Source organism: Corvus moneduloides, chromosome 8, assembly GCF_009650955.1.
Source record: "Corvus moneduloides isolate bCorMon1 chromosome 8, bCorMon1.pri, whole genome shotgun sequence".
Classification (NCBI taxonomy): domain Eukaryota; kingdom Metazoa; phylum Chordata; class Aves; order Passeriformes; family Corvidae; genus Corvus; species Corvus moneduloides.
The window spans coordinates 278,551-294,686 of record NC_045483.1 but is presented as its reverse complement, the minus strand read 5'-3'; the positions used below and the strand labels follow the sequence as shown (position 1 = coordinate 294,686).

The window sequence follows — 16,136 nt, the reverse complement described above, 5'->3', positions numbered from 1 at the left end:
CCAGAAACACAAGCAGAACTGAGGGGTTTCTTCCACTGCACCTGCAAGTGTAGACTCTCTGATCTTTGATGTCTCCTTTAATTTTCTCAGTTTTAATTTCTTAAGAACATCTAGAACATGAGTGTTTAATGGTTAATGTTTTCTTCAAACCAAGTGAATAAATATGTTGAACTCCTGTAACATTTGTGGATCACACAGGCATGTCACTACTTTAGTAAAAGGAAGAACTAAATAAACTCCTAAAATTAATTTAGAATTTGTAAATATACACACTTAAAGATATTTACATAATGCTTGTGTGCTTGGCAGAGCATTGCATAAAATAGTTATGAGATTGATAGGGTGAAGGTTGTTCTTTTTCTTGACTTTGATGCTAAATTATTTATTTTTGTATCTCAGTACTGGAGGGAAAAGTGCCTTTGACATAATTTTGCGAAGTGTTTACTTCCTGTGAATAAACATTTCAAATACTTCTTTGAAGTTAAGTGTTACATCATTTTGCAGGAACTTGAGACGGTTCCTCGGGTGTTTGTTTTTCCCCTCCATTGGCTGTAGCAGTGTGGGTGACTGGCAGTGCTGTGAGTAACAACTGCAGTGCTGAGAGCACTGCACCGCACAGTGAGTGCTGCCATTGTGCCTCACAGCACTAGGACAAGCTATGGATTGCTCACTGATACCCAGGGAGAATTATTTCCTCCTTTACTTCTGCTTTTGCTTCACTGTGAGACTGGCAAAGCTGTAACTTGTTCAGCGTTGTTTATTACCCCTCTTGCATCAACAGCTCTTCCCAGTCTCTCAGAGCAATGGTTAAGTCTTGGGGCTTTCCCACACAGGAGCAGGAATGGCGTTCGTTCCTTGTGGGTGCTCAGGGATCAGGTGTTCCCATGTCTGCATTAGCAGCTGCAGCTCCCCCATTCGATGCACCCTGCTGTGCTGCTTTTGGGATGGGACTATGGGGTCTGGAACCCAAGGACCAGCCTTTGGAGGCTGTGGCACCCTCATACTGGTCCCATTGGTTCCAGTGCCTTAAACGACTGTTCTAAGCAGAAACCTCTGTGTTTTCGTTGTCAGGGGTAGAGTTTACCTGGAGGAGGACGAAACAGGAAAGGAGAAAAGCCACAAATACATGCAATTAAGTCACAAACAAATCTCTGAAACACCTTGAAGGTTCAGTTCTGTTCCTGCCCCCAGCACAATCTCGGGGAATGCTGTTGCAGGCAGGCCCATGGAACAGGCTGGGGCCGTGCTGTTGCAGAGCTTCACACAGAAGGAGAGGAAAGGGACACGGGCTCTCCAGGTCTGCAGTGATGTGAATAACAGCAGCATCTGCGTTGCAGCTCTGTAACTTGTGTGCTCACCTGGCCTGCACCCTGGCATGTGCCAACCCAGTATATTTTCATGTGACTTGAAAAGTTAGAAAATAATTGCAGTGATTTTTAGACTACGCTGTTTCTGTTTGGGACTGGAGACCAAGAAGTGTCTCAAACACACAGAGCAACAGCAGAAAACAACAGGGAGATAGTTTTGGTTCTCATATGCATTTTTCTATATGTAAAGCTAAAATTAATCTTGCTATCACGTGTTTTCTACCTAGACAAATGTTAGAAATAACAACAGCAATTAAGAGGCCACAAAATAATGTGTATTTTGGAAATTTGGGTTGACCCAGGAGAACATAGGAGCAGTATATTTGCCCAAACATTGCATTGACATGCTCTTGTGTGTTTTAGCCAGACCTTTCATATCACATCTGCAATTTTTTGTGTGAGAAATGGTTTAAGACTGATTTCTTTTTATTGCAGCTGTTTAAGGATGATCTAAAAGTAATTACAGTGATTGAGGCATAATGCAATTCAAAATAATTACAGCCCACTGCATATAAAACTAACAAAACTTTCTGCCTTGATTTATGGGTCCTCTTGGCAAGGCATAAACCTCAAATGATGCCTCTGGGAGCAACACTCTAGATAATGTTAGGCCATTTTAAAAAAAGCAGATTTGTGTAGTCTATCAGGCCTGAGTAATTTTTTTTTCTCATAGTGAGAAATTGGTTGTTATCATAGATCACAGATACTGCTCAAAGCTCTTATGAAAGATGAATTAATTTCACTAATGCTTTAATGCAAACCTTTCATGGAGGAGGCTGTATGGTGATAACCTTACTGCGGTCTCTCCTTTCTCAATTATGATTTATGTTGTCTTTTAGTAGATGAAACTGCCTGTATTCACAATCCATCTGCTGGCTAAAGGAATCCTATTAACAGAGGATCTGAGAAGAGACTTAATAATGTAAGGTGAAAGATGTGGTATCCCCTTTCTGGGACATGAAGTAGGATTTTTTTTTCCTATTTTAAAATGTAGATTACTCTCTGAGAGCATAAGATGACCTATGTCATCTCCACCTGGTTTTATGCTGGCTTACAGATGGTGTAGCAGCTAGTGACTATTTGTTAAAGTAAAAATAAAGATTGTTGCGTTGAAATCTGCAATAAAAAGCAAATTTCTCTTTCCTCCTTCCCACGCCATAGCTCTTCTTTACATTCTGTTTCCAAAAATTTCCACTTTCCAAATACTTCATTTAGAAATACTAAAGCACATACATGATCCAAAAATACATAAGGCACATTGTTCAGCTGCACTGTGTATCTCAGGGTCAGGATGATACCTTCATACCAGAGCTGTTGAGCTCTAGCTCCTGGGCTGCATTAGGCCCAAAGCCTGCTAACTTCTGCATTCCTAATGTTAAATAGACAAGTTACTGATAACTGAAATATTTATTGGAGTTAAAGGAATTAAATGTGTTCAAGTTATAAGTAGCTAAAGGTAGTTTGCAGGTTGAGGTGGGGTAATACACCAGCTGCACAATGAAACAAGTGTTATTTTACAGTACGGAGGCACAGGTGTTCCTGCTTTATTCAGCCTCAGCTGTGTGACCTTTTCCAGTGTAGGCTTAAGCTCCTCCCTTGTCTCCTGTGCTGCCTTCTCCTTGGACCAGGTAAAAGGCCCAAGCCCTCATGGTTCTGTCCACCACTTGTTGCTTTTTGGCAATGACTCAGTCTGGAGCATTATGGAGCTGCTGACTTCAAATAGTTACTGAAGCAACTGGTCTAAGGAAAGAAAGGAAGTAATTTTGAGGTAGAAACTACATTCTACATTGTTTTCATGGCAAGTTGCCATAATACAGCTCTATTTCCTATCTAGTTAAACACTGAGCATGTTGTGAGCACGGGGGACATGGGCTCCTGTGTAAGGCTCTGAGAAGGAGGAGGTCTCACCCCGGCAATGAAGGCTTGTCAGTGCTGGATATTGCTCAGTGCCTGGGTTGCTCTTGCTGCCAGTATTTGGCTGATTCCTGTTTCAGGTTTCCCTCTGAGCTGTGGTGTTCCTTTAAGGAGCTGCAATTACACTGCAGTCATCACCACTTTAATATGTCTTTCCTTCATGCCCTGCTTTGTATGGTTGAATAAACCCTTTCTGGGTCACTATTTAATTTGATATGGTCCCCCTCAGTAAAATGATGGAGAAAAGATGAATTAAGGCTCTGTGCTGGTCATTATCAATCATGGTTTGTGTGCATTACTTATTGCTCACAGTGCTTTTTGACATTAGCCCTCTCTAACCTCTCTCTTCATGTTAATGCTGCCTGGAGGTTCTTTCCCCCAGTGTAGCAGGGGTTATTTATGTAGGTGGTGGTTCTGGGGGGTTTTAAAAGGTCAGCACAATCTCCTCAGGGACTCTATTCACAAAGGAAAAGCTGGCAGAATGTAACTACCAGTTTTCAAATTGTGATTTTAAAAACCGTATTTTTTTGGTGAGGACTTCTGATAGTGAGGTGTCAGAGCTCCAGTTACACTGGTTAAAGTACTCTGGTGGCAAAGTGGCCTCTCGTACATACTGCTCTCCTTGAATGGGAATTCACATGTGTGTGAGGAAAGCTTTCGTAGGAAATACTGTATTTTATGCTGTCATGAAATACAAATTGTGTTGCAAATACCTTTTTATTGACTTGCATCAGCATAGGCTTGTGTTAAACACAGTCAGGCAGCAGTGCCAAGGGCTGGGCATGCTGTGTACTGGTACTGCGGGGTGTCAGTGACAGAATTGGAGTGGAGTCCTGTGGGTGCCTGGGTCTAGATTTCACGTTCCTGTCAGATTCCACATCCTGCTGGAGAAGTGGATGAGGACTGACAACAGGACACTGGGCCTCATACACTTTGGTATAGAAAACTAAACTAGTTTATGGAGTGTATGTGCATGAGCCTGTGACAGCAGGCAGTGCCCATCCAAAGAAGAAGGGCTCTGGCTGGTGTCATTGCAAGGTTCCTTGCTGCCATCGTAAGGGCTGGGAAAACACATGTTTTACAGGCATTTTCAGGAAGGTTTTCAGGTGTCATCTCCCCAGGCATTGGAAGCTGATGGAGCAAATCTTCCTGAATGACCAGTTACATGGAGAAAGGGGTGTGCTATGGATACTGTAGGCATTGTCTCTAGCAAAGCCTTCCAGTGCAGTCTGTCACAGTGTCCTGGAAGCCCAGTTGGTGGCACCCGTACTGGGAGTCAGCTGAGAAGTTGGCCAGCCCCCAGGGTGACGGGGTGACGGACAAATGGCAGCTGGTTGGCAGTGGTGTTCCTCAGGGGTCGATCAGTACTATCAAACACCTCTGTTAGCCGCTTGGACAGCAGGATGGAGTGCACGTTCAGCTTGGCAGTGCTGTCAGCTGGGGGAGCAGTCAGTATGCTGGAGGGCAGGAATCCTGTTGGAGGACCTTCAGCAGGCTGAAGGGAACCTCATGGAATTCAGCAAAGCTTAGTGCCAAGCTGGATCCCTGGATCCCTCCCTCACAAAGTGGTACAGGCTGGAGGTGATTATCCAGGAAACAGCAAAGTACATGGGTCTGTTTGGACAGCAAGGTGAAGATAATCCAGCACTGTACTTGGATGGCAGAGAAGGCCACCAGCATCCCAGTGTGTGCTAGGTCCCAGAAAGGGGCTCCTCCATCTGTTTGGCACTCCAAGGCCGCGACATGTCTCCAGTGTCTTATTTGGGATCTCTGTCCTGGGCAAACATGGGCAGACGGGAGCAAGCAGAGCAGTGGCACCTCTGGGGGCTGGAACAGAGGGTGTGGGAGGAGACACCAGAGAGCCTGTCTGTGCCCTCAGAAGAGGGAGGGGACAGGCTCCAAGGAATGTGACAGCTGCCCCGGGAGGTGTGCAGGAGCAGGACAAGGGGCAGCAGTTGCAGCAAGAGAAAATCTGATTTAATCTGAGAAAAGCTTTTACCATGAGGGTAAACAGCAGAAGATGGGCCCAGACAGGTTGTGGAATCACTGTTCTTGGAGATGCTCAAAACCCAGCTTAGTATGACTCTAAGCAACATGATCTGGTTGGGCGTGTTTTGATGTTGGATCTTTTCAAGTACCTGCCGTGTTGCCAAAGAGGAAAACAGCAAATGAGAAATGGCAGCTTGATTGAAAACATTATCTTGGACCGCATCGTAGGCTTGGACTACTTGATTTTAAGTTCAGTGTAGTTGTTTCTAAGATGGAAATGACAAAGCTCCCTTTTTTTAATCAAGATTAAATTTGAGCCAATTTTGAATGCTTTTAGCATTAGCATTTTTTCATTGGTTTGCCTTTGAATAAGTGTTGACATCTCTACTTGTAACTGTGCCCTCATGAGCATCACAGAAGAGACCTTACTGGATTGTGGGATTTATGATTCAGCCATGGATCCTGTTAGCAAGGATTAGAGTGTTTGTTTTCCAGCCAACCATACCCTGAGTGGTTGCTGGACCTGCAGAAGAGGCTGTTTTTCACTGTTTAAAAAAATTCGCAATAAAGTAGATTATTATTTGAAGTATAATTATTATGGCGATGTTTCTGGTTGGTCTTGGCTGCAGTCACCATGCTTGTGCCTAAGAAGAAGGGGAGGGAGATTGGTCCCTTTTCACTGTGGGGTGGTCAGAAGATGCAGACTAGGTTGGACAGGGCTTGGAGCAACATGGTCTACTGGAAGGTGTCCCTGACCACAGCAGGGGAGTTGGAACAAGATGGTCTTGAAGGTCCCTTCCAACCCAAGCCAGTCTGTGATTCTGTGATCCATTTTAAGACAGTCTCATTTGGTTTGTTGAGGCCCTTCACTATCTCAGCAGTATTTAGGACTTAGGGCTGTCTGTTCGCAGAGAGGAGAATAAATATACCTGGCCTCAGCAGAGGTTTGGGGGAGTGGTACCTATGACTGGGGGTGCTCTGCTGGGGCTGGCAGTTTATTCACAATAAGGAGTCACAGACTTTAGCTACAAAATCATATATTTAGGCCTGTGTGGTGCAATATTCATTCCCAGAGCACATCAGCCTAGACACACACGCATTGTTAACCGGGAATAAATAGGATGCAGAATCATGTCTTCTTATGGGAGGCTGTAGTTTGTGTCAGCAGCTCGGAAGTGGTGCTGAAAAAGCCCTTCTTGTATCGTAAATGGTATGTATGGGCACAAGCTGAATTGTGCCTTTCTTGCCAATGGTGCAGCTATGATGAATGTAATCTTTTAGCATTATTTAAATTCTTAACTTTTATAGAAATATTGGGTGGCTTGGCTCAGCAAGAGAAATAGCTTTCTAGCAGATCTCATTCATTTTAATTTGATGTAAATCTCTGATGACATTTCAGGTAAAATTGCAAAGAAAACATTTGTGTATAGGCAATAAGAATTTGCTGGTTTAAGCTAAGCATAAATACAGTTGGAAAGCTTTCATATTTGGTTATCTTTTATCTATAAACAACTGCCAGGGCTCATACTAATTTTACACATAAGGTTGTAACTGCTGCAGGACCAAAAATACAGCTAATTCCAGGACTTAAAAAACACAGTATCTGTTTTCAAGGTACCTCAGTTTGTGTTCAGTGCTTCTTGGTTATAATGAATGAGTATGAATGAGTTCTGCTTTATTTTGTTCTCTGTGTCAGTACATTTCACTTTTGCAGTAATCTTTGCCTAAGGTGACTGGTTCTTACTCATTTATTTTTCAGTGCAAGTGGTCCAGAAAAGGTTTCATTCGAACAAGATGGTGTATTACTGATTGGTAAGTTGCATCTTTTAAGTTGTTTCTGATTACATGTGTTTTATGTTTGTTTGTTAACAACTATTTCAAGAAGCTGTTTCCATGTGTAGATTGGTCTGTTCATAGAGCGGGTTGGTTCCAAACAGTTGCTTTATTATCTGTTGAACATAAAGTGCTCAGTAAATTGTAATGATGCATAACCAGAAGTGTTGTTAATGCTCACACTTAGCATTAGTGTGGGACCATTCAGTCAGGGATTGTCAAACAGGTTGGTGCCTGTGAGCCAGGCCATGGGAGTCAGTCACAGCATGGAGCTGACACTTTCCCCCACTGCTGCTCCCATCAGTCCTGATGCTGCTGGGGCTTGGCAGCATCTCCCCTGGGTCAGGCACCATGGCCTGCCTATGTGCAGCCCTCACCTCCGGGGCTTCTGTGAAAAGAGCTTGTTCTCTAGGCACTCCTTCGGATTTCTCTAAGCCTACCTGGGAATCCGACCTTTGTTTTTTTTCCGTATAGCCATGGTTTTGGTCTTTACTGCTTACTTATGTTATAGTCACCTACATGTACAGGAACATTCAACACTTTTCCCTTCCTTGTGTGGTTGTTTCACATCTTAAAATTGGAAGCTTGATTTTGAAATCTCATGAATGTTTATATAGGCTGACTTTTGAGTACTGAACAGTGTTCTGGCTTTGTTGGCATTAAGCATGTTTATTTAATTAAGCAGCCTGTGAAAACAGAAAAGGTATCAGGTTTTCTCCTTTTATAGACTTCTGACCCAGAAATTGGGCAGGCAGTTGATAATGTAGGTTCATGTTAATTTTACAGATCCATATGCGTGGGGTGTGATTCCAGCAGTAGATAACTGCAGAAGTGGGTATTAATATCAGATGCTAATGTGGCCTTTGCTCTTGTATCATGACTTCTCTAGGTTCTGTCTCTTCTGTTCTCTGGGATTTCCTCTCTGCTGAAAAAATAACATTAATTTATTTTTAGGCCTTTCCAAGAAAAAAAATGTCCTTCAGAGACAGATTTAAATTTAATGTTTTCTTGCGGGGGGTATTAAAAAAGGGTGTTCTTTGGGAGGATCAGTCTGTAGTGGATGTTTGGATGAGATCATACACCACGCTCATGTCTGTCAGGGGTGTGTTGGGCAGTGAGGATGAGGAACCTCACAGCTTCTCCTAGTCTGTAATGAGCTGAGCCATGGTGGTAGTTCTGTCTGGAATAATTTGCAATTATGATCTACATGATCTAACAAGGTCTCGGATGTTTCTAATGGGAAGCTGAAGGGGCGAGTTACTATGAACACTTTCTGAAGAATGAAAGTGAAATACTATGGAAAATACAGGGGCTTATAAAATACACCTAAGGAAGTCTGAGTGCATAATGTAACTCTTCAGGGTGTGATGAGTGTTTGCACCCAGTCTCTGTGCATGTGAACAAAGTTCTGCCCATTTTCAGAATCGTGAAAACCAATTTCATAAATCATGACTTTTGATTAATACATTTCTACATTCTAATAGGTCAATAAAAATAGAGCCCAGACACTTGTTATTACTACTTCTGGGAGAGTCCTTGAAGGGAACTATTCATTTTCCCTGCCTAGGAAAACATTGTTACAGAATGTACCTCGTGCCAAAAAACAGGGGGCCCCCTAAAAAACAGAAAAGTGACCTTAACAGACTTCAGAGAGCTATCCTTTTTCCTCCTCTGTGATTCAGTGGTCTGTCCCAATTGAGTTTCTCTGTGAATCCGGATTTTTCAAACCCATTATTCTTCATTAACTTACCTTTAGTGTGGACAAAGAACTAAAGAATCCTGGGGCACTAATGAGTTTTCACATTATGTAAAAATGAAAGAGAACTACATAACTACATGTACTTTTATTTTGCGGGGTTTTTTAGTATCTTGACTGTGAGGTGAAGGTGTTTGTTTCTATTCCAGTAGTTCCCAGTGTTAGTGTTTTAACGGGTGCAAGATAGTGCACTGAATGCATTACAGTCTTAAATATAGTTTACATACATAGTTTATATTTGCTGGGAAGGATGGAGTAGAGAACTTGTAATACTTAGGTAGGGCACCAACTCTGAGAATGTTTGCAAGAAAATCAGTGGTCAGAATCAGAAACCAGAATAGTTTTGATATTTTTGAGGAAGTAGTATTGGGAGATGACAGTCAGGGAAGTGCAAAGCATTGCACTTTGAGAGGAGAATTTAAAAGCACCAATACTATTTTGGGAATAACTGACTCATTACCCCTGCTGTAGAAAAGGATCAAGGGAGAAGGAATTTAATATGGATCATTATTATCTTACTGAGATGTGTTAATAGATAGATCCTGTGAAGGACACGAAGGGGGAAGGCATGGTAATTATTTATGTGAGTGCTGCCAAGGCCTGTGATAGAGTGTTCTGTTTGGCTTTGAGTGCTGTGCTCTAGGTAAGCTGGAAAGAGGACAGGAGAGGCAGGAATGGTGGAAGTATTTTGGTAGGGGGTGAGAATCTTTGGCTGACCACAGCAGGGAAACTGGTTGCTGTCTGTTCACCCTGCAGAAGGGGCAGAATTCAGTCTAATTTGCAGGAGAATAGGTAATATGATGAAAATTTGAGTTTAAGGACAAGGAAGTTGCAGGTGGAAAGTCCTTCATCGGTAAGTTTTAAGAGCAAGCATGTTTTAGACACATGGGGGTGAGTTACAGATACCTTTACACATGAGGTGAGCTGGTGACGTGGGACCCTCCCTGTCCTACAGGGATTCTTTCTGTTCCTCCTTCAGACAGAAAGGACTGGTTTTCTCCAGCTGTCATGTTTTGTATTTACGTGATCATTATATCTTTATGAGAAGGTTAGTGGGACTGCTTCCCCATCAGTGTGGGTTCACTGGGCAGGATGTGCTGTTCCCTGGAGTCAGGTATCTTCACCAGGATCTCTGGCAGAGCCCTTTGTGCTGAGTGATCTGTGTGTCTGACCATGCTCTCACTGTTCTCACTGCCCTTATTGCTGTGTCCAGGTCCATTCCCAATTCTGCCATGGTCTGGAAAACCTCCCTGAGCATAGCTTGGGGTTTCTGCTTGATGTCTCTCTCGGCCAGAGCCTGTCCATGCACTTGCTGGCAGGCTGCAGGTAGGCCTAGGGGGCTTTTCTGGCCTAAACAAATCTGTGATTCTGTGGTCTCACAGGCATGGCACAAGAGAAGCAGCAGGTGTCCTCTTCCCAACTGGAAGTGGTGTGTGTATTGACTGCTGCTGTCTCGGCATTCTCCAGACAGGGACAGATGAGGAGTCACAGTGATATGATGTAGTCCTTAATGTCAGTAACACTCTCCTCTCAGTAGCTTCTCATGTTTATTGCAAAGCCACAGTTCTGCTCAGCACCTAGCTGCAGCTTTGTAATCCAGAAGTTGTTTACACATTCAATTTTGTTTTAAAAATATTTTAGTGAGAGGGTACTGCTTGATTTCTTGAATTGTAACTGATAAATAGCTTTTCATTTTCATGTTATGCATCCTTTAATCAAAAGACTTGATGGAGTCTTACCTATGGATGAGCTGTAATCTTGACGGCAGTCTCTGACAATTTTCTGACTATGATAGCTTAATCTGTTCAGTTCTTGTGAGTAAATATTAAGGTAACATAAGAGTGAATACAGTAAGTGCTGTGTTGAATGCTTTGCTGATGCAACAAATGGTTTTTTTTCTTTTATCCTGAATCATTTTATTTTTTTCCTTTTTTTGTCATAGTGCCTTTGACTTGGTAAACATTCATCTTTTCCATGATGCTTCCAATTTAATTGCTTGGGAAACAAGCCCATCGGTTTACTCAGGAATACGGCATAAGGCTCTTGGCTATGTACTTGATAGGTATGTATTAGCCTTTCCTGGCCTCTTTCAATCTCTGTGTTCATAAGCAGCATATGAAAGATGTTTCAAATGGCACACAGAAATGCAGAGGGTTTTATTCTGTCACTGTTTTATTCTGGTTACTGCTCGCCAGAGTTTTCTGGACAGTGCTGATTACAGATGACTTTATGACACTTATTCTTCAAAGCCAAATTACCAAATTACTGATCTCGGGGAACCACGCTGAAGTCACCAGAATTGCAGAGTAGAAACCATATTTATTTTCTTAATGTGTTAGGTAGATTAGCTTGTTTTTAGACTATGTGGACTCTAATAAAGCTGCCATTCAAGTGCGTCTTCTGTTACAGAATAACAGAATAATTCCAGTTGGAAGTGGCCTGTGGAAGTCCCTTATTTATCCCCCTGGTCTGAGCAGGGCTGGTTTCAACAGCTTGTCCAGCTGAGCTTTGAGCAGCTCCAACATGGTGGTTTGTAGCTCCTCTGGGCCACCCATTGCTATGTTTGACTATCCTCACTGTGAAACTTTCTGTCCCTATTACGCAGCCAGAGTTTTCTTCAAAGTGGGTTTGTGTCCATCGCCCAGATCTTTTGGCATGCATTGCTGACCAAAGTCTAGTTTTTCCTTTCTCTAACTACCAAATAGGTAAAGCCAGCAACAGAGTCCTCTTGTAGACAATTTTTCTGCAACCTGAACAAACCCAGGTCTTTCAGCCTCTCCGTGTGGGCCCCTCCACACGGAGCTGGTGGTGCTGTAATCTCCACTCCAGCTGGGTGCAGCAGGCAATTCATTTTGGCAGCAGCACAGCATTTGTGTATAGTCACCACTGGTATTAACAGCCATGTGGGTTCTAATGGTATTACAGAGCTGGTTCATCTGTTGAGTGGTACAATACAGAGGAGTCCCAAAAATACCCAGAAATTTACAGCTGCCCTAATTATGAAGTCAGGAGAAAGATAGCTTTCTCTTGAGTAAGAAAAGAATGTTTCTGCATGGGCATTGGTGTGTTGGCAGAGTGAACAGGTATTTCTCTTAGGAGGTGCCAGTCGGCTTCATGTTTGCCTGAGAAACAGAACTTCAATGTGTCTCTTCAGAACAGCCATTGCACACGCTGCAATCCATGGCATAATGGGGCGCTTAACACAAACTGCTGAGCCTGGAAGGAATATAGAACCAGAGCACTTTATGTGCTGTTTTCCTGCTCTGAGCCCTGCTGTCCAGCAGCCCATGGCCGTGTGCCAGGGTGCTGTGTTCAGAAGACTCTTTAACAAGACCCCCGATGACCATGGGACCACTGCTGCTGTTCCCTGGAGCGAGGGCTGGGCGAGGGGCACCTGGCCGGCATCACCTCTGTCCTTCCCCAGAGCGAGGAATGGGGTCCCAGCCCAACCAGGGGTGGTGAGTCCCATCCTGCTGCCCCACACAGCCTTTTGGCTGAGGCCACATCACTGGCAAGCGCCAATCCCTTGCTGGCTGAGGAGAGGGGAGCACGTGCCTGGCTTCATGGGGAACCACTGCCCACAACGGTCTGCTGCGCCTCTGCTGCCTGGCATCTGCTCGCAGCCTCCCTGTGCATGGCAGAGGCGTAAGGGATCCCCATCCACAAGCAGCTGTCAGCTCTTCTGGCTCTCTCTGGCAGCAGCCTGGAAGTTACACACACTCCTGAACAAAGCAGTTCATGCGTTGGAAAATACCTCATTGCCATTTTTCCCTATGTAGCTTTTCACTGGAAAAGGTTCTGAACTGTTTTAGTGGAGTGTAAATGCCTTTCCATTCATGTTCTCTCTCAAGTTGCCTTCCTCTCTGTGGGTTTTCTGTCCTGTAAGAGCAGGTAGGTGGGATAGTAGAGACTGCCTTTCCCCCAGCAGGGGGCTGAGCGGGAATTTCTCCAAACAGGAATTTACCATCACCTTTGGGATGATCCAAGGGTGAACAGGAAAAAGCCAGTATGCCTTTCTCCTGTATCACTTGCAAAACCTGCTCAAACCATTCAAAAATGCTGGAGGCACCTGGAAGGTTTGCATAGGTAGCATATATACAAATATATAAAAGATCCCTGATTTACAGAACAGGGACACAGGAAGATCAGGATCTGCTCTCAGCACAGTCTGAGTGCATATTCTTGAGTTCTGTTGTTTAGAGCAGTATGGGATTTTTATTTCATTTTTTTTGGCTTCATTGGTCTCCTCTCCTTTTTTAATGCTTTGCATGAGGAAAACCTGTGCAAACCTTTTGCATTATTTATTGCACACTTGTTTGCAGCATACAGTGTGCTTCATTAGCTAATTTTGACTTTGGACCTCCCACGATGCCCTGGCGAGGGTTAGGTAATAACACTGTAGTATTAGTGTCAGCTGTGGGTCAGGGATGTCACGATGGTATATCATTAAAATGTGACACTGCCAAAAACTGCCCCAACTCCCCTGTCCTTAGAAAAGGAGCCCTTCGATTTTGGGTTGCACAGTGCCACAGCAAGCTCGCTGTGGATGAATTGTTCATTTTGAGGGAGCAGCCAGCCGCAGATCCGGACCTCCACAGTGCAGTGATGGGCTGGCGGGCACAAAGGGGGAGTTCTGTAGCGCAGTGAATAATGGGAAGCCCCTTTCATCGGCAGGACTAACCTTTTGGCAGCCACCAGCACACTCTATTCTGATCTGCTGATTGGGGAGGACAATACACTGAAGCTTACTTTGAATGAATGCTGCCACCAACAGTGTCCCCATTCAGGGGCTTTGGGAACCATCTTTGGCCATTGTCCCCCAGCACTCCCCTCAGACAGCAGGAAAAGGGAAAGTGAGAGAAGCTATAGGGGGAAAAGTACTTCTTTTCTTGGCTTTAATCTCTCTTTAAAGCTTCATAGATACACATTTCCAGCTGAGCTACTGGAACTATGCAGTGTCAGATAAATACAGAAGAGAGAGGTTTCAAGCTGAGCTTTCAAATCCCCTTATCTGCATGAACTAATAATGCAGATTTAGTGCTGTTAAAAACAGAGACTGATAAGTCTTTTCCTTTAAAGCCTTTAAACTGCTAAAGAGCATTTAACAGCAATGCGGTTCAAACCCAATGAACAATGCTGAGAAGGAAAACAGTTTAATGAGCTAAACCTTCACTGAATGAAACAGAAACACCTTCTCACAGTTGATTTAGGTCACTGTGGGAGTCAGTGAAAGCTCAGTTGTGTTCACGCTGCATCTTCATAAACATGAGTTATGTACAGCCTTTCATCTGGGCAACAGCTACCACAGCAGTTTGGGATGCAAACCAGAAGAGGGTTTGCAAATAAAGCTCAGATGGATGAATTTAACTGTTCAGATTGACAGGGAACTTGATATCTCCAAAATTATTTTAGCCACAAAGTTTTAAAGCTTAACAAAAAAGCTGTGCAACATCACAGCAGTGCTGAGCGGGGGGAGGTTGGGGGAAAACCAAGGAAAGAGCATTGGGCAAATGATACAAAGTTGTGCTAAAATTCTTCTCCTGGGGAATTCTGTTAGTAATCCTAATAGTGTGTTTGGGGAGTAGAAAGGTTTGTTCTTTTAGCTTTAATGAAGGTTGAGCTTTAATAAAGTTACATCTGAAGTGATTCAGCTTTAATAGCATTAAAACTAATTAAATAGAAAGAAGACCACTTTTAAAGGCAGCTCACTGGTATGTGCTGAGCCAGATTGCATTTAATATTTGCTATTTAGCAAGGGAGAAGATGTGGTGTCAGATTGTTGCTTTATGGACCAAGAGGATTGGAATCACACTTGTTAAACAAATATTTGCTTGTATCTTTACAAATACACACACAGCATATATGTAGAAAATTGAGGTGTGTAATGAGTCTCTGTCAGCACCAATGTAAACCCAAACCGAGCCCTCAGAAGTCAGTTACGTTGTTCCAGGTAGACACAGTACAGTAAAACTGAATTTGCTTTAAAATGAGATAAGAACATCTGCTTTATATTTTGTGGGGAAAAAGAATTCTTCAAGGCCCATTTTGGATAATTTCCATGTACAGTTAGCCCTATTGGCATAATGCTTGTTTTTTTGTATTTTCTGAAGTTGGAGGGTGTAATCTATAGGTGAGAGTGAGACAAAAAATAGTTTACATTTTGGTTTAATCTTTCATGCATCTATTGTAACTAATGCTTGTGCATATGTCATATTAATTAACCATATTGGCATATTAGTCATGTCCTATAGCCACTTGATGGGGAGGAGTGTATGAATGCAATAGCCAGGCTGGGGAATGAGGAAAAAGCTGCAGGATGGGGCCCTTCAAAAGAAGGAGAGTTTGGGAAGGACAGGACGTGAGGTGTTAGCCTGATCCCTGGCTCTTGGCGTGCCAGCCATCTAAACTTCCTGAAATTACCTCAAGCATTGAGATCCATAAAATGAATGTGGTTTTTTTTTAAGGAAAGTGACAGTGCTCTTCTGTTTTCCTATTGAAATGTTCCCTGGCCTAGTTCAACAGAAACATTTTTACATTACAACTGTGAAATCTTGGCATAAAGCTCCCCTTTGTGCCCTTCATTATTTTCTCACAAATATAGTCCATTGTCACATAGCTGAAGTTAATTTGATCAACATTGGGACATTTAACTTTTATGTCCAGTCAAAGGAGCTGTTTCATGCTCATTTTGAGTGTTCAAAAGAAATGATTGCCAGAAAAATAATGTTACTATTAACAATTCAGAGCAATTAGTTTCCCAGGGAGAGGCAATGTGATGCACCGGCTCCACACAACTATTCTTTGTCATTTTATGGATGCTCATCAGTCAACTGTCACCTCTTCTCAAAGACCCCTCCAATCTAAATGTTTCTCTTTGGGCTTTTCCCAGAACTAGCAGCTGAATGAGCAAAAGAAAAGCCACTTAGTTTCTAGGCAAAGGAAAACTTTGCTCTAAAGATCTGGGTCATTTGGGAAGATCCTCAAAGCAGCTCGCTTTAGGCGGGCTTGGGATTTTTTTGTTTTGGTTTGGTTTGGTTTTTTCTTTATTTGTTTTTTGCCACAGTGATTTTAACATGAACCTTCAAATGAGTAGTGAAATTTCTGTGTATTTAGATAGAAAGCACTCCCAGGGCAAATAAACCTTCCAGCCAAATGTCTTCTAACAAAGGTTTAAACCCCTGGATCACATTCAAATCAACAGCTTTTCATTAAACACCCGAGGCTCAGGTCATTAATATTCAGTCATTCTCCCCCTTAAAGGAAGGTTAAGTGCTCTC

The 16,136-nt window shown here is 43.0% G+C and overlaps 1 protein-coding gene across 4 annotated transcripts in view; it reads left to right on the top strand.

Moving 5' to 3' along the window:
- Positions 1 to 16,136, top strand: part of INPP5A (inositol polyphosphate-5-phosphatase A) — a 194,689-nt gene that overhangs the window by 103,331 nt on the left and 75,222 nt on the right. For all 4 annotated transcript variants that reach the window (XM_032116093.1, XM_032116092.1, XM_032116095.1 and 1 more), the window contains exons 7-8: positions 7,030 to 7,082; positions 10,802 to 10,921. In XM_032116093.1, coding sequence (XP_031971984.1) covers positions 7,030 to 7,082; positions 10,802 to 10,921 — 173 coding nt within the window. The remainder of the gene's footprint in view (positions 1 to 7,029; positions 7,083 to 10,801; positions 10,922 to 16,136) is intronic.